Source organism: Sceloporus undulatus, chromosome 6 (assembly GCF_019175285.1).
Source record: "Sceloporus undulatus isolate JIND9_A2432 ecotype Alabama chromosome 6, SceUnd_v1.1, whole genome shotgun sequence".
Taxonomy (NCBI): domain Eukaryota; kingdom Metazoa; phylum Chordata; class Lepidosauria; order Squamata; family Phrynosomatidae; genus Sceloporus; species Sceloporus undulatus.
In genome coordinates, this window is record NC_056527.1 from 90,801,856 (window position 1) to 90,821,184 (window position 19,329).

The 19,329-nt window shown below is 43.4% G+C and overlaps 1 protein-coding gene across 10 annotated transcripts in view; it reads right to left on the bottom strand.

The window, feature by feature from the left end:
• Positions 1-16,663: 16,663 nt before the first annotated feature.
• Positions 16,664-19,329, bottom strand: part of ATP6V0A1 (ATPase H+ transporting V0 subunit a1) — a 55,138-nt gene continuing 52,472 nt past the window's right edge. For all 10 annotated transcript variants that reach the window (XM_042474070.1, XM_042474079.1, XM_042474078.1 and 7 more), the window contains one exon: positions 16,664-18,387. In XM_042474070.1, coding sequence (XP_042330004.1) covers positions 18,294-18,387 — 94 coding nt within the window. In that variant the 3' untranslated portion in view covers positions 16,664-18,293. The remainder of the gene's footprint in view (positions 18,388-19,329) is intronic.

Here is a 19,329-nt window from a genome sequence, read left to right on the forward strand (position 1 = left end):
TTGGAGACTATAAATACAGGCTATAAACCCTGGCAGAGAGTCAGCCCAATTTTAGAAAAATAACAGGTAATTATATGGAAAAGGCAACTAGAATTAAATAGGGAGTTTTCAAAAAGTGTAGATTCAATGGATCTTGGTCCTCCCAAAAATTCATGCAGTGTTTGTTAAATGTTTTCTTTTATATCACTCACTATTGTCCAAGAACTTTCCATCCTTTTTCTCAGTTTTCAACTCCAGGAGAGAGAGAAAAGTGGGAAAGTCAACATATACTGTTAAAATTAACCATGGCTGCATCTACACTGCAAAATAAATGAGGTTTGACACAGCTTTAACTATGGGATTCTGGGATTTGTAGTTTTGTGAGTTATTTAGCTTTGGTGCCACAACAAGTACCAATTGCAGAATTCCATAGGATGGAGCCATGACAGTTAAAAGCGGTGTCAAACTGCATTAATGCTTTGAACAAACTGCATGGTTCTGGTTTACTTACTGTTAAGAAAACTGGTCCTATGTGTCAAAACAGGACTACTGAGCAGTGAAGCCAGGGCAATTTACACTTGCTCAGAGGCAATATTTAGTATGCTTTCAAGTAGTAGTTATGTTGTGACAAATACAAAGAGTCTTATAGAGCAACTTAAAGACCTAACTATTAATTTTGGCATAAGCATTGACGAATGTATGTCCTTGCATTTGATGAAGAAGGCTGTAGTCCATAGAATCATAAAGTTGGAAGAGACCAATGGGCCATCCAGTCCAACCCCCCTGCCATGCAGGAACTCACAATCAAAGCATCCCTGATAGATGGCCATCCAGCCTCTGTTTAAAGACCTTCAAAGAAGGGGACTCCACCACACTCTGAGGGAGTGTGTCCCACTGTCGAACAGCTCTCACTGTCAGGAAGTTCCTCCTAATGTTTAGGTGAAATCTCTCATAAAAGCTTATGCCATCATTAAAGTGTGAATTACTTACTTACACTTAAATCCATCCTTTCCTCCTAGGAGCTCAAGGGTACATACATGGTTCTCCTCTCCTGAGGATTTCAAAACCTCAGAACCTTCATGCTCATAACAACCTTCTGAAGTAGACTACCCAAAAGATTATAGCTCCTTAAATGAACCTACTCAAGTTTTGAGATCCTCAGAAAAGGGCTTTCTTTCAGTTCCACCAATGTCACAAGGACTGCTGGTAAATATATGCCAGAGGACCTCCTTGGTAGATGCTCCTAGATCCATCCTCCCATGGGAAGATAGTCTGGCCTCCTCTCTCCTGGCCTTCTGCTGGCAGGCAAAGGCCTTTCTAGTCAGAGAGGATTTGGAACAATATATTTGTTGCTGTGGAATGTCTTTTAACAGAGGGGTGCTGTACTTATATTCTCTTTATTTTAAATGGGCTTGAATTGTGCATTTTGTGTCTTCAAGTCATGTCTGAATTATGACAACCCCAAGGCAAACTTATCACAGAGTTTTCTTGGCAAGATTTGTTCAGAGGAGGTTTGCTATTGCCTTCCCCTGAGGCTGAAAGTGTGTGACTTGCCCAAGGTCGCCCAGTGGGTTTCATGGCCAAGCAGGAATTGAACCCTGGTCTCCAAAGTGGTAGTCCAACCATTATGCCATGCAAACTATTTTACATCAATCTTGTTTTTTTACTAGAGAAGTTTATTTCATTGCTTTAAAACTGTTTTTTACTGTTATGATAGTTTCAATTGCATTATGTTGTGCATGTTGTGAGCTGGCTTTGGTTTTATATTTGGAGAAAGTCAGGATAATAAATACATCAGGCCTAAAGTCAGACAATACATTTCATGGCTCAGTGGAGACTAAAAAATGTTCAGACCCTAATTCAATACTCTTTATGACAAAATCACGCTGGCTCTTAGCATCAAAGTTAGGTCCAAAACACATTGCAGAAATGAGACCGCTTTAACTGCCCTGGCTCAATGCTAGGGAATCCTGAGAATTGTAGTTTATTGTGGCACCAGAGTTCTCTGACAGAGAAGGCTAAATGTCTCACAAAATTAGTTTCCAGAATTCCCTAGCATTGAGGCAGGGCAGTTAAAAGTCTCAAACTGGATTATTTCTGCAGTGTGTTTAGTCTTTAAGGTGCCACCCAATGGTAGATTGTTGTCTTTGCTGTGGCTGTTAACACACCATGTTTCAAAACTTGGTGCCAGTTCCTCACTTACAGCCTTTAGAATCCCAGGTTCGCATTACATTCTGCTACTATTGCCATTTTATACGCAACAGAAAGAGATTCGGTGCATATTCAGCAACATTTATTTTAGCATTACTCTTGTTATTCCAGCTTTTAGAAAGCCGCGATATAACATTAAATATCACTTCTGGGGCAAAGGCTTTTCCTGTCATAATGTAATTGTATCTAACCTGTTACGGATGAGACTCAGTTACTGCACGGTACTGTTTCTACAGGTGCTGCTTCTGCAGCAACTGATAATCTTTTCTCTGCAGGCTTCACAAAATTCTGCCGCAGGACAACAAATACACTTGTTTGAGAAGCAGAGGGAAGTTAAAAAGTGCAACCCCGCTTGTCTTCATTGATCAACTCAGAAGCAGAAAATTGTATTCAGTTCTTCCTATGCCTGTCAGTCCCAGCATGGTTTTGACTCTAGTAAACCAGAACTGTTGCTAGAGAAACAGCTAAAAGAGCTTCTTGAATCATAAAGGAAATTTTTAAAGAAATGATAGGACCCTTATTAAAATCTACTCAGCCTGTATCCACACTACGGAAACAATCCAGGTTGACGTCACTATAAATGCCATGTTTCAGTGCTATGGAATTCTGGGGACTAGTTTGTTGTGGCACCAGAGCTCTCCAATAGAAATGGATAAATGTCTCTGCAGTTCCCAGAATTCCATGTCACTGAGCCATGGCAGTTGAATTGGTGCCAACCTGGATTATTTCTGTAGTGTGGATACAGTCTCAGATTCATTCAGTTTTAGGCCCCAAACAGACAGGCCAAATTAAAGCTATTTCAGGTCACTTTGGAGGTATGCTGTTTAAATGATGCATGCATCTTAAGAGGCCGGAAGCTGTGCCAAAGCCGTGCTCCAGTCCTAAAGACTGGAGTGCAGCTTTGGCACAGCTTCTGGCCTCTTAAGATGCGTGTGTCATTAAAACAGCATACCTCAAAGTGACCCAAAGAGCTTTATTTTGTAGCCTTATCAAACCAATATTGTGGAAGCCACTTCCTTGCCTAGGAATGGGTGGTGCACGTCTCTTCTTCAAGATTCTTCTCAGTATATTTATTTATCTTTTATTGCAAGTATACTCCGTTGATCTCCTGAGATGAGGGTCAGCAAGGCGTAGTTGATTGAGAGTTGGACTATGACTGGAGACCAGGCTTTGGTTCCCACCTCTGCCATAAAACCCACTGGGTGACCTTGGGCAAGTCACACTCTCTCAGCCTCAAGGAAAGACAACAGCAAGCCGCCTCTGAACAAATCTTTCCAAGAAAACTCTATGATAGGTTTGCCTTAGGGTTGCCATAAGTTGGAAATGTGAATGTACACAACAACAAAGTAGTCTTGGACAAGCTGCTGCCCATCGACATATAGGTATACAAAACTTCTGATAAAGAATCTCTGTTTTATAAAGTCTTTTTATGCCTGCCCAGCCCTCGTCCCTCTTTGTCTTCTATCTAGCTGGAAGGTTTTTTTTTAGCAGCATTGGAATTGCTGGAAAAACATGACTTTCAGTGCCAGGTTGCAGCATCAGGTCTGCACTAAACAATGCAATAAACCTTGACCTAGAAAAACAATAGGATTCTACAGTAGCTGATCCAACTGTAGTAGCTGTGTGCGTTTGCCTACAAAAAGCAAAATAAACAGCAGCTGCTTCCACCATCCCTTGTTGAACATGCATGAAAAACAAAACAGAAAGAAAAGGGGAAAGCAGATATGCTTGCTTCTCCACATGCTACCAACTTGTCTAAAAAACAACAACCATAGATTATAAATTTAGCCTTCAAAATAATAATCATTTAAAAAATAGGGATGGAGAAAGAAAATGTCATCCTTAGAAGCATTTTGGAAGGCGTTTTCAGGTAGTCCTTAGAAGCTGTGAAATGTTTTTGTTCACTTATGCAAGGCTTACCTGACCTGGTTGTTTCATTTCACAGGTGCATATTGTTAGTTCTGAATAAAAAGTTTTCTGAAACATATTGAACTGCTCTTCTTTTTTGTGATGCAGTGCTGGTCCATGAACCATTCGCTGTTTGCGTTTGGGGAGCTTCCAAGAAAGAAAGAAACAATTATAAGGCAAAAATATGACCCAGTACCCAACCAATGCCAGGGAAAAATCCTGCCGAGTCCCCACTCAAATATCTAAGAAGTGCTCCTTTTAAGATCCCTTCCCTGAGGCATATAGGCAAAGAGATAAGCTTTTTTTTTTCTGAAAGTAACTTGGCTGGATTTAAAGATAGATATGGATTGGCTGGCCTTTGAGATATACCATATATAATCGACTATATGTCGACATACAAGTAAAGAAAGTCGACGTTTGGGGGCCAAAATTAGGGATTTTTTATGACCTGTGGATGAGTTGAGAGTAAAACTTAGAAGCATGTAACAAAGGATCCAATGATAGAAGCAAAGAACTTACAAAATTCCAGCAGACATAACTTTGTGTTCCATTTAAAGGCTGGATAGATGAGAGAATAGAGGGAGGTCAGTGCTTCCAGGCAAATTACACTCTTTATTTCACAGCTCCTTTTAAAAAAAAGGAGGGTTAAAACAGTATCACATGACATGATAAGTAGGAGGTCCACACAATGCCACTATAAAGTAATGAATAATTCAGACCTTTTGTGGTTGTGGTTTTAGTTATACTACTACTTAATTACAGGCACACACAGTCCAACACGGGCTCATCCTGCCTCATGCATGTACTGCTTTCTCCTCTATATCTGGTGGTCGAGGTAACAAAATGAACAGGCATCACTGGGAAATAGACTGAAGTCACGAAAGCTCATGCTGCCAATTTATTTCTTTCAGTTAGTCTCAAAGGTGTTACAAGTTCTCTCTGCCTACGATTCTCGACTAACATATGGCTATGCTTAAATTCTACTTAAGCAAAGGCACACAAAGATGACAGAAAAATGTGCAGGTGCTGTTGTATAATACTGCCACAAGATGGCATTAAATCCCGAAAATCAGTACTTCAAACAATTGTCCCTCTGATATTATTACTTGTTCTAACATCTGGGTTGTAATACAATGCACCAAATTCACAGAGCTCAAATTGTAATGTGTAAAATGGAAGAGCTGGTGTTGATTGATTTATTGATTGGTCTTATCTTGCCTTTCTCTCCCGAGATGGAGTTCAAAGCATCTGCAATACTATAAAGATCAAGTTAAAATATACACTGGGCTTTTGGTACTGCTGGAGTTTGGTTGCAGGTAGGCTTGCCATAACCCGGCTCGCAACCGGAACTCCCGATTTTGGGGCCCCGGGCCCCTCCCGGCACGGGTAGCCCCAAACCGGGAGCCCCCGTTGCAGCCTGGGTTGCTGCGCCCCTGGCAGGCCTCGCTGCCCTCCTCCTCTTCCTCGGGAGGCGGGGAGGAAAGGAGGGCAGCGAGGCTGCCTGGGGCGCAGGAGGCGAAGCTGGAGGCGGTGCCTCCCCGCGCGCCACGCCGCCACCCTCCCCGCCGCCTCCTCTCCCCCAGGCCGCGCGGAGGAGCGAAGGTTGGAAGGAGGCAGCACTCCCCGCACAGGGAGGAGGAGAGGAGGCGGGGGAAGTGTGGCGCGGGCGCAGGGAAGGCGGGGGATTCCCCCGGGATCCCCCCCCCGCCAGGCCCGGGCTGGGGCCCGCGATCGCGAGTCCGCGCAGCCTGGCTGGGGCTTGAGAAAACGCTTCCTCCCAAGCCCACGAGGCCCAGCTGGGGTCCAGCGAATCAGCGTAGTCCTCAAAGGCCGGGCTGGGGCTTGGAGACTCTGCCCTGCCAAGCCCCAGCTAGGCCCTGGCTGGGGCTCCGCAATCAGCGGATTCCTGCCGAAAGGCCATCAGGCTGTGGCTTGGGAAGCGCTGTCTCCCAGACCCCAGCAAGGCCTTGGACAAGTTTAAAAATGTAGGACTTTTTTTTTTAAATTTCCTGGCCAGAGAACAAACAAACAAAAAAGACCTAATTTTTAAACCATGTCCTACATCTCCCGTTTGGAGGTCCCCAGGGATGGCAACCCTAGTTGCAGGACACCTGCCCTCATGGATACCGAAATCCATGGATGCTCAAGTCCATATAATATAGCCCAATAAATGGTGTCCCTTATTTAATGGCAAAATCAGGTTTGCTTTTTGAGAAAATAATATAGATAAATAAATGGAATAGCAGTATTTCAAGGCATGGATTGTGAATCCGTAGATGTAGACTCGAGTGGATACAGAGGACAACTGTAATGTAGAAAAGGGTATTTTTAATCACAATATTATTTTAACGGTTAAAAACATCGTTAAACATAAATTACCTTAAAAAGATTAAAACATGCCAGTCTTGCTCACATCTCTTTCAAACACTACTTCACACTAATTAAAATTTCAAACCCCCTTCAGTAAAAACTACACCAGAACTTGCCATTGGTTCCTCGATAGCCTCATTTGGCTAAGCCATCAGATTTCACTTAGCTGGATTTTGTTTCCCACCAAAGTATAAAAGAGACTTTTTAATTGCAGTAGAGTGTGCAGGAGGAAATTGCCTATGCATGTAGAGACTTTCACACATAACTCTAAAAATTGTGAATGATTTGTGTGAAAAAGAAAAAAAAAAGCACCAAAAAACAAAAACAAACCACCTCTTTAAAAAACCCTACTCATGCACATCTGAAATGGCAAATATTTTAAAATCCTATATTTGCCGTGAATGAGCATCTCATTTTGTAAGGGCTTTTTCCTCAGAGACTGACCTGTGAATTAGACCGCGGCAGCAGATGCTTAAAAGTCTGAAGCGGCAGATCTTTGGCTTGGCCATCCCCTCCCAAATCCATTTCTTGGAAAACAGACCTTTGTGTAGGACACAAGCTGTCTGGCTCTCCCTAAACTAGCCTATAAGTTGGGCTGTTGGAGAGAACATAGTATTCTCATTAGTGTTGAAGTAAAACCAACCTCCAGTCGAGCTCATACCCATGTAGGAAGGCAGGAGGATCTTGTCCTTTGTCCAGGCAGCAAAACCTCTTGGTGTGGTGGTACCTTCCTACTTTCTCTCCTGCACTAAAATTATTGGCCACATATGGTTTACCTGCTTGGTAAAGGAGCTGTTTGCCAAACATCAAAACTGTTAGTGGATCTTGGAACATTATCCTCTGGGGGCAGGATACTATAAAGGATGCAATCACAGCCGCAATGTCACAGAGAAAGTGACATGAAATGTGATTCCTTCATAGCAATTATAATGTGTGTGTCAGCCTCACTCTAATCACAATTTCCTTATTTAAAACATGTAAATTCATTGCTTTAGCTGACTGGTAGATCCCATAGGCAAGGGATTTGTGTTTTGTGGCCAAACAGGTGGATCCCACAGAAGCTAAAATATATTGAACTACAATGCCACCCACATTAAACTTATTCTGTTGTGTGTTATGTGTGCACTTTCTGCATGCATGTCCCTGCTGAAAAGAGATACTCAGGTAGAGTGGGGAACCTTCAACCCTCCAGATGGTTTGGACTACAAATGGCTAAAATTAATTTCATTGTTCAGAAGCTGGCTTGCATTTCGTGAAGTTTTAACAATCTAGCCTAGGAATTAAACTACACACACTGGACTTTGAAGTCCAACTCCTAACTCCACATATGAATGCTAAGTGTAATTCCGTCATCATGAAATAAAACAGTCATCCAATCACAAATTCACAGGAGTTAAGGATAAAGGACCCGTGTGAAAGTGAAAAACTGCAAATATGTAAGCCTCATCCAAACATTAATGAATAAAGAGTCTTCTTCACACCACATAAGTGTCTTTGCAACATAGTCCCCTCAGATTTCCAATCTTCCACATTCCAACACTGATGTTAGAAGTCACCAAAACAGAGCAGGGTTGGCAAACCCCCAGCCCGTGGCCGGATCCGGCCCGGCAAGGTGGCAAGACCGGCCCCAGCCAGCCTGCCGCCCACACGACCGCGCGCTGCCGCCACTGCACTTGCGGCCCCAGGCCTCTCCAGAGGGAGGCCTGGGTCCAAGGGCCATGGGGGGAGGCCCGTGGAGTGCAGCAGGCCACTCCGCGGGCTCCTTCTGGCCCATGCGGCCCCAGGCCTCCCTCCGAGAGAGAGGGCCAGGGCTGCAAGGGCTTGGGGGGAGCCCGCGGAGAGCACAGGCCGCCCGCGGGCTCCTTCTCGGCCCATGCGGCCCCAGGCCCCATCTCTCCGAGCCTGCGGGAGGCGGCCTGCCCAAGCCCTTCCCTTCGGGCCGAAAGGGCCCCTTGGAGTCCATTCGGCCGAAGGAAGGGACTGAAGGAGAGGCGGCACACGCCTCCTCCTCCCTGCGGGCGTCGGTGTGGAAGCTCCACCCCCGGCACGGCTGCCACCCCAGGGGGAAGCTCCCCCACGCTGCAGCCCCCCGCCCCCGGAGGGTGGAAGCTCCCCCCCGCGTCGGCTCCCCAGTTATCTGAGGGACAGCAACCAGGCCCCGGCTCAAAAAGGTTGCCTACCCTGAACAGGGATCCACCTTCTTTCCTCTTCTGTCCTCTCCATTCTCCCCGCAGAGTCCAAAACAACACTGTACATTAGCAATAGCAAGCAAGCAGTACATTTCTATACCACTTACAGCGCACTAAGCACTCCCAAGCAGTTTACAAAATGTAAGCTAATTGCCCCCAACAATCTGGGTACTCGTTTAGCGACCTCGGAAGAATGCCAGGCTGAGTCAAGCTTGATCCTTTTTGCTGGTGCTGAACTCACAACCGTATGGTTTGTGAGTGAGTGGCTGCAGTACAAGCATGTAACCACTGTGCCACCAGGGCTCTTGCTTTGCCAAACTTTGCATCCTCTTCATTTCCAAAGTCCTGGGAGGATCCAACTTCTCTTCCCACTAAATATCTTCATATTGTGGCATTCTGTTAATAGTGTAAAGTGATCAGAAAGAGTGTGTGATAGATATATAATATATATTATATATATAATATACTTATATATTGATTTTTAAATTGTAAAATCCAGGGTACTTCACAATAATCACAAATAATAAACAAAAAATACACTAATAATATACAATAAAATACAATAAAAAGACAATAACAATAAAATATTATGCAAAGAACATCAGCTAAAACAAACAACGAGTCACCTTCTGATTGCAATTCTCTACATACTCAGCAGGAAAAATTCATATTGAACTCTGGGGGAACTACTTCAGAGTAGACAAATACTGTATAGCTTGCACTCATAGGCTTGAATATAGTTGCTACATATTCCTAAATTCAGCTTTTTAATGTTATAGAAACTTAGTTTTTGCAAGTTTTTAATATATTTTGAAGAAATGTTCCTACTTTTGGTTTTTTGGTTCTCTTATATGTTTCTTCAACATTAAAAAAACCAAAAGTGTGTGTATATAAATTCTCTTTTTTGTTCAAAAGTGAAACTAAAAGATCATGTAATGCAAGAATTGTGCCACCATACACTGTACTATGGAAAACGTAAACATTCTTGTTTCTTGCATTACTTGACTGGCCTTTCTTCTCATTTCTGCATCCATTCTCTGTTCCTCTTGCTTTGACAGATTAAAACTGCTAACCTTCTGGAAATGGAAATTTACTCAGCCTCATCTTTGAAGGATCTCCCTCTGAGGAAGCTCTTCCATCATAACTTTTCAGGATTCAAAACAACTTGGTAGCAGAATGTACCAGCTCAGAAGGTGGTGAATCCTACTTCCTTGGATTTCCCATACTGACAGCGAGATGGATTAGGTGACCCTGGAGTCTCTTTCAATTCTACAGTTCTATGAAAATGTATTTAAGTTTCAGTCCCACAATCCTTTATTACTTTTTTCAGTACATTTTAAATCCTCTTCCAAAATTTAGCTAAGACACTGTAATGAAGCAACACCAGGAGCTCTACTCTGTTCTATAGCGACCCTCAAGCTTTCTGTGCCAATTGCCCCTGGAGGAAGATATCCTGAAATAGAGGAAACAACTATATACTGAGTCTTGATCATCTTCAGCCTTCTTGCCAGATTCTCTCTCTCGTACACAGCCAACATATGCTTTTTTGGTCCAGATTTAATTAATTAATCCATATCCCCCTCTCCCTCTCCCTCCTCCACTGGATCTCAGATTTACTCATATTTAGAGTAGAATCATTGAAAACATTAGACTTTAATCATTAATAACTGAGGCCACATTGATTTCAATGCATTTGTTCTGAGTTGGGAAAGTCACTTTTTGGACTATAACTCCCACAATCCAGTAGCCATATGGTGAATGCCCATGTTTTCTGGGTGATCCTGAGAACTGTAGTCCAAGCTCTGACTGAATGTGGATATTGTATTTCAACACTTATTTTGCAGTTCTTCAAAATCTCTTCATTACATATTTGCACTGCTAAAAACTCTATTTCAGTTTAATTATATTGTTTATAAGCCTAAGACATGACAATATAACAGAATAAAACAACCAATATATTATTAAACTGCAAGATAAACAAATTAAACATAAATCAGTAAAAGTGACCAATAAATCCAAGATGTCCAAATTCTAACCAAAAAATAAAATTCAGCAATATTGGTTTTCAATGTTTTAAAGTACCTACCAACCAAATAAACAATAAAACTGGTAGGGTACATTATAGTTTTGTTACCCATTTTCCATAGTGGTCCTGTTTTGATTGAAAGGGGCAGCCTGAATTTTATTGGCCTGATCAACATTTCATTGCCTGCCAGAACTGGAGGATAGAAAACTGGCAAATTTCCATCCTTGATGTTTTTGCTGCTCATCTGTGCATGAAAGGTGTCATGACCCCATCACATAGGAAGACAGTCAGGAAAGTGCCGCAGCATAGCAGTGTACTGGTCTCAAACCTTCTTTGCAAGTCCAGAGTACAACCGAACCATCTCCTCTGTTGGTTAATGGAGTGCTGAGCATTAACCAGTGTTCAGATTTCTGCCATTTGATCCCAGGCCATGTCTAGAGCAGGACAGCGACTCTGAACCCACTGCCATCCAAAAAAACAAAGGCTAAAACAAGAATGCAGGAAAAACAGATTCCACTGTACTGTATATGCAAACAATTAGAGAAGTATCTCCTTCACAAAGGAAATGCAGTGTGCACTCAGGAAGTTTGCACTATGATAGGAAGTACATATCCCAAGGTATTCTCAAGGGGCTGGGGTTTTTTGTTTTGTTTTGCTTTTGGAAGGGGGGCAGAAAGATGAATGCTTTAGTATCAGGTTCACTGCATGCAGTAAGGAAGGAAACATCTGTAAGAGGAAGGGGGTGTACAGGATTTAAACAACTAAAGGAGAGAGGATATCACCAAAGATCTCTCTTGCTTTGATCAAGGCCAACACTAACATTAATAAACTGAGCCAGCTGATGCTGAAGTTGACTGGCAATAGCAATAGCAATAGCAAGTACATTTCTATACCACTTATCAGAGTGAACTAGCATTCCTTAATTGGTTTATAATGTGTAAGCCCATTGCCCCCAACAAGTTGGGTACTCATTTTACCGACCTGCAAAACGATGGAAGGCTGAGTGGACCTTGGAGCCCTGTCTGGGATCTTGTGACTATAGTACTGGCATTTAACCTTGTGACTATAGTACTGGCATTTAACCACTGTGCCACCAAGGTTTCTATAAATGGTGGAGAAATATCAGTGGTGTCATTGAGTGGGTACAGGGATGCAGGGGTGCGGACCACACCAGGTGACACCTGAGCAGAGGGGCAACACCCAGTTAGGCCCTCCTCCCTCTTTGGTGCAAGAGGGGCACATGTGCCCTTGCCAACTGATCTCTTCCTGGGTTTTCTCCACAGGGAGAAAACCCAGGGATGAAGGATCATGAAGGGTGTACACACATCCATTTGCTCTTTCAGTGGAAGAAAGCAAACGATCTGTCTAGGCTGGGGTCTCCACGTTCCTTTTCATTTCATGAGTGTCCTTCCAGGGTCTGGCTGGGCGGTGGGCAACTGGGCAGCTGGGAAGGGAAGGAGGTCAGCAAGATAGTATGGAGCCCTCCACACTGGGTGATACCATAGTTAGTGACACCACATAGAGGTAGTAGAAAACAGAGGTGAATGTTCCATGCAGTTTGTTCTAAATGCCCACTGCTGTCATCAAGGATGATGGAGGACGTTGTCACACCATTGGTGTAGATGTAGGGTTAAAACTGTGCAGTACCTTCTTGTGCTTTGCTCTGACAACAAAACAGATTAGACCAGGTCAGTCTATGGTACTTTTCCAATGCTGGGACAAGACCTAGCAGTTTTGTTGTGGTAAGTAGTTACAATCCTCTGTAATACAGTACTAGTACAGCACCACTCAGTCCTCTGCATCTTTTCTTATCCTAGCTTTACCGGTTAAATGTGTTTTGTCTGTTGTATAGAATCCTGACTGGGGTGCAGAAAAATGTTGTAAATCCAGTCCCAATCAATAATTTAAACACCTTGATGCAATGTGAAGCATTTCCTTTCCTTCTTTCTTCTCTCTGTTTTCCATTTTGGCCAGCAAACTTTACCAAAGATGGGAAAAGAAATATAATCTCTGCTGCTTGCATTCCATCTGCAGAGGGCAGTGGCACACCAAGATAGGGTGAACAGGAGAGGGAAGGACTGTTTTGTAGAAGATCAAGGTCTGTGGCTTTAATAGAGGAAAGGGAGGTGTATAGCAAGCCTGCAGATGCTTTGGATGAAAGGGGAGGTATACGATATCACCTCTCGGCCCAAAGGAAAAGTCCACTCCAGCTGTCAGAGAACTTTGGGGTTGAGACGACAGGTGGGAAAGCCCCCCAACCATCCATGGCAGGAATGGGCAAGAGGGGGAGTCTTAACTCCTAGGAGTGCCAGGCTTCTCCTATCTTCATCAAGAATCCTAGGGCACCCAGCCATTGCATCTACTGTCCCTGCCCACCCACACACTTAGTGCATGCCAGCTGCCACCCACACGTTTACACCCACTAACCTCAGTGCTGGTTTTTTTTAAGGTAAGGTGCTAGAATTCAAGCCTTCCTTGAAGCCAGTTCTCCCTCCCATTTTTAAAGAGGACATACTGTAACCATGGCTAATCTTTGATCAGAAACGTTCCTACTCAGTCTTTATTCTAACAAGCTCCAACCGTCAATATAAACAAGTTGCTTTTTCATTGTCGTTTCCATCTGTAGAAGGAACTGGCTGATACTAACTGAGGCCAATTGTTGTTGTTTTTTTTAATTTCCAAAGAGAGAAGCTCTGTCATTCTTAAGTCCTAGCATACATATACTTAATTTGGGGGTGGGTAAAATGTGGCCCTCCAGTTGTTGTTGCACTTCAACTCCCATCAATCTTAGGCAGCACAGCAAATATTGAGGAAGCTAAGCAGGGCCAGCCCTGGTTAGTACTTGGATGGGAGACTGCCAACAATACCAGGCGCTGTAGGCTATATTTCAGAGGAAGGAATGGGCAAAACCATCTCTCAGTATTCCTTGCACAAGAAAACCCTATGTAAAGCAAGTCAACAGGCAACTTGAAGGCACATACATACACACATACACAGCTATGAGGCTGTAAATTCCTCATCCCTTTTGCAAAAGGCATAATTCTGTTTGTTTAGCTCTATTAATATGCATGGCATTTCAATTAACATATAGAGTTCCTGTAACCAAGAGGCTTTGTTGTTTTGTTCCTCACGTTGTTTCTGACTTATGGAGATCCTAAGTCCTAAATCTATCACTGGGGAAGGCGGGTATCTTGGCAAGATCTGTTCAGAGGGGAATATGACCTTGCCTGAGGCTGAGGGAGTGTGACTTGTCCAAGAACATCCAGTGGCACTTGGAACCCTGGTCTCCAATCATAGTTCAACACTCAAACCCTACACCACACTGGGTCTCATAGGGAGCCTTACAGTATAAAATTTAGAAGAACAAGGGCACAAGTACAGCAATATAGAAAGATAGGGAAAAGCTAATGCAACAACCAAGCAGAATACAGTTTCATATTGGGCTTGGCCTGAACTAAGAAGCAGAGCCCTCCCTCCAGTTCATCTGGTGCCATCCGGCCATTGAGGGAGAGATGCAAGCCCAGCTACATCTGGCCTGGCCTGAACTAAGAAGAGCCCTCTCTCCAGTCTATCTGCCATGGTCCAGGACTCAGAGAGAGAGAACTGCTGGACCTGATCCCCTTCCCAACCACCATTCCCTTCTCCTTTTGTGTCGTGTCTTTTTAGATTGGGTCTGAGAGCCTTTAAGGGCTGAAGAGCAGGTTATAAATTACATAAATAAATAAATTCTGCAGTTTTGTAAACTGTGATATGACAAGACTGGGCACCAAGCTGAATATGGTGAACCAACAGGAATGAAAGATGTAAGCCAAGGTTTCATTATGGTTCTGCAGAACTGATAGCAATTTTACTATGATAAGATTAGTAAAGGGAGGAGGAGAGTGTCTTTGGAAGAATGATATGACCTTGGGTATACTGAATTTGAAAAGGCGAATCACTCCAATGTAAAACTTAGGCAAGCTGTGAATCTAATAAATACAAACCTAGCCAGTTTGTGTCCTTCTGTTGTTATGCGTTTTCAACCTATCATGGGGTTTTCTTGGCAAGTTTTTTCAGACAGGTTTTGCCATTGCCATGTGTGTGATTTGTGCCAGAGGCTACATTTCTTTTTTAACTTTCCTGGTAAATTTCCAGGGGCCAGTGGCCAACATCTTGGGGACGGGCACCAGTCCATGGACAAACAGTTTGAGTAGCAATGCTTTTACATCAAGCACAGACTAGCCTCAGTGCCTTCATGAAAATGAATGAATGAATTTATTATGGCACCTGGCCAACACAAAAAAGATAAAACATGAAAATATACATGGTGTGACTAATGCATACATGAGTTGGGCAAGAAACGTGCAAATGTTTGTTGCATCTCTTTCTTGACCATGGCAATTGCACCAGGGAAACAGCCATCCAGAGATCATTTTTCCATTGCCTCCATAGGAATCCCCCCTCCAAAATTAAATTTTCATTCAGGCCCCAAATTTCAGGATTGCAGAGTGGGGCACTGATAACCATAAACACCTACAACTCTTATATTTGCTGTGTTTCCATTCCTTTGGTAACTCCCTGGCCCTTTTCTTTGGATGCCTAAACTATGGCGGGGTACAGGCCACCCCAAAAAGGACGGGCTGCCAGCGCCTGGTTTTGCGCCAGGGGGAAACCTCAGCCACCAAATGGCGAGGCTTCCCGCCGGTGGAAAAAGAACCTGCAAAAAGCGGGTTCGTTCTACGCCAGTGGCAGCGTAACAAGTGCGCCAGTGTGCCACTGGCGCACTTGTTGCGCAAGTGCCACATGGTGCCATGTGGCACTTGAGTAACAATGCCGGTGGCCGTGTGTACAGGGCGCCACCATTTTGACACCCTCGTCACGTGCAAGGGTTGCGAGGCGTCTGGAAGCACCAACCCCCATGCAACCATCACACATGACAAGGGCGCCACAAAGCCCGGTCGGTATGTACCGGGCCTATATTTCTAAGTACTCCAATCAAGTTGTAAGTTACTGAAATGCTAGAAATCCAAGGACTTTATGTTTTGTGGGGCAATGTCCTCACTTTGCCCTTACTCCCAACTCCTGGACTACTCACCTATAAGGCAAGTGGCATATCTGAGGCTACACTAAGAAGTATTTACCTAATGTGTTAGCTTTCAACTGGCAGGGAACTTTGCATGGGGAGAACATTCCATCATGTAAATCTCCAGCTGAAGTGGGTACAACTCAGAGACAGGGTTACCGCTTCAGCTGCTGTTTTGCAAGAACTAGGCATATGCCAACATCATCCACCCCTTCCTCCCACACACCACATGCCTCTTCCTCCAGGCAATGTGTGACAGATCCAAGAGAGTATCTGGTAAGCAGCCTAGCACTGCAAAACCCTTCCAGAGAACAGCATAGTATGAACTGCTCCACCCCACTGACAGATTCTTCTAATGTCTGGGAGGGAGCCAAGAGGTGTAGAAACACCACCTCCTCCTTTTTAATCTCCCTCTACAGGCAGAAGCATTGCAGTTTTCACAGAATATTAATCCTGACACCAGACCAGAGGTACTGGAGTCACCAGAGGATGCATTCAGGAACCATAGGAGAGGGATTCATAGATCACTTAATTCCATGCTTCTGTTCTAAGCCATGCTTTTCTTGCTCATAATTTTTTGGACTACAGTTCCCAGAACCAGTCTGTAGATAGACCTCAGAGCACCTTTTAGAACAAATGAAAGAAAGTAGTTGGCAGCATGAGCTTTTGTAAACTGAACTCTACTTCCTGAGATGCATTTGGTGGAATCTCCAAAATGTTCCAGTTGACCTGGATCTGGTGATGCTGACCTGGCCAGAGGGTTCTGGGAACTGTAGTAAAGAAAGTAACATTTTTGAGCAATGGAAGGGACTCCATATTGAAGCTTATGAGGTCAAAATAATTTAAAGGCACCATAACGCCCCCTGCCTTCCTTTTATCCCTACCCAGGCAGAGTCAAGAACACAAATGAACACATTACACGGTACAGTAACTTGTTTAATAGATACAGTGATTGGCTGATGAGAACAGCCAGGTAAAACTTCATTGCATGCTACAGTTGTCCAGACAGCACAGGTAAACACAATGACTGGCTGCTCTCTATCTGTTTCACACACGAGCAGCACCATCTCTACTCAAGAGTAATTGATGCACTAGCATCTTCCTATGAAGTTAGCATATTGGATCTGGGCTCTTGCCTTAAGTGCTCAATAGAGGTACCTCAAGGTTTCCTATTGAGACACTTGTAGAAAAGTGCACATTTGTGTTACACAATACACACATACATACAGCAGAGATCACATAAATAATACCTTACAGAGGAATATGAAGCTCAGACATATTACTACACCAAGTTCTGCACAAACAGAAGGGAGATGCTGTCCTCAGTAGATTCCTATTTTCCAAGGGAATCCCTTCCTAAATACACCAAGTGCTGCTATGCAACAGTTTATTTTTGCAAATGCTCTGTGGTAGCTAGGGTGTGGTTATAGCAGCTCAGTGGCAACAGTTTTTTCTTCTGTCAATTAATGGAGGTCAGCATTACGTGGGAGTTTTCTGGACGCAAAAGACCATCAGTTTCCTTGGAACAAGACAAGCTGTTCAGAGTTTCGGGCAGGGTTAGCCAATGTTTCTTTATTAACAAATGCTACGAAGCCAAGCACAGGTTGGCTCCAGAACATGGAAAACTAGCAACCTCACTTTCCTCTCACTCCTTGGCTTACCCTCATCCAGGGAAGAACAAATTCCAACAATGTCAAGTTGTAATGCTATTTGGGGTCACTTCCCCAAAGAACTGCTTGCTTTCAGTCCAGGTTTCCTAGAGCCTCCCACCCATCCACATTGCATAAGGCAGGGAGTGGGGACAAAATTTAGCTTACAAAATGAGAGCAAGTGTGATGGGAAGGGAATAGCAGCTAATGTTCTGATTAGAGGTGAAAGATTGATGTGAGGATGTTAAGTGAGGAGTCTCTTCTCTTTTCATACTGCCTTTGTGAAATTCTGAAAGGCAAATTTTATTATAGTGATTAAAACGAGGAAGAAGCAGCAGAGATGCCATGGCAGGAGTGGGGGGGGGGGAATGTTGTGAGCAACATGTCTGAATAGGCAAAGGACTATCCTTTGGGTTTTTAGAGAAAAGAACAAGCAAGTGTGTAGGAAATGAGTATATGGAGCCCTACTTAATCAGGTTTTCATAAAATGTTGATGAGCACATATTCATATTCCAGTTCATATTCCAGTTAAAGGAACACTCAGGACTAGAAACTTAGATTGTGATTTACTACCAAACAGAGCTGCTAGCATGCTTGCAATAATCAGGGTGACTGGAGATGATGTGCTCTTTCCTCAGGACTTCCCTGTCTATGTAACCTGATGACTATTGCCTGACCCCAGTATTTGCCAGGACTACAGTGCTGTATCTGCATCAATTCCTATGGGCACCCCAGCATTTCCTTGAGATACTTGAAGAAAAGCACATCATTGCCACAGTAGGAGCTTGTGGCCAAAGCAGGAGAGCTACACAACTTCAGACTATCACACAGGCTAACACACACATGCAGAAGGGAGTCAAGGTTTACTGCCACATGTCCAATGGTTAGGTCTCAAGGGATTATTCATCAAATTTCCCATCACGAATGCTGTCAAATGAGAAAGGGAGAAACTTGAACCCGGTGCCCATGTAGAACTTGTTCTGGAATTCCACCCTGGTAAGAAGGGAGAAAACACAAGCAAACAGCCATCAGCTGCAGAGTATCAGCATAGGAATAAAAAAAAAAAAAAAAGGATTCACAAGTAGCATCAATCTAATACTTTTGATGGTATTTATGCTTTATTCCTGCTATGTACCGTTTCAGATGTCCTAGGCTCTGTCCAAGTGCCCTCAATAGCAACCCTCCCCCACTCTATTGCCTTTGCTGAAGGTTCAAATTGCAGCAACTACGAGGAGATAACTGCAAGGACTGCAGTGTGAAAAGCTATCATGGGATAATAAAGTCCTCTTTCATAATATATAGAACACTTGTGCAAGAATATCTCTTGGTTTTCATGTTAACACTGCCTTCATGTTCCATTTTACTAAGGAGAGGAAAGAACCTTTTTCTCTACTATAATGAGGTTTAAGAACTTGATTTTTAAAATTATACATGGCAGGGCACTCTGTGAATACAGCTACTAGCAAAAAGTACTGTAATTTGATTTATTGCCAAATATTCCTATCAACTGAATTACACCTTCAGTTCAATGGGGAATGTGGTGAGCCCTGTGCAGGGCACTATGCTAATCCAACTGATGGGAGGGAAGGAGAGGAAAAGGAAAGAGTAAAAAAAGCACAAGGGAAGGTAAAAGTAAATAACCAATATAGCACTATTTGGTTCTCTTTTAACATTTGGTTTGGCAGTGTGACATTGTAAAACTAGGTATAGAAAAGATTCCAAGTGAATACACCTAGACGTATAACGCTGAGTAACCTATCCACCCATCTACCCCAAGGGATGCAGAAATTTAAGGTTCTGCTTGGTTTCAGATAATTCTGCATTATGAATGTAATTTTCCTCCAACTAATGTGTTTCCTGGAATTGTTAGGATAGCCACCATCCAATGTGTCTAACCTCAGACACCATTTCAACTTCTAATCACCCCCACTCAGT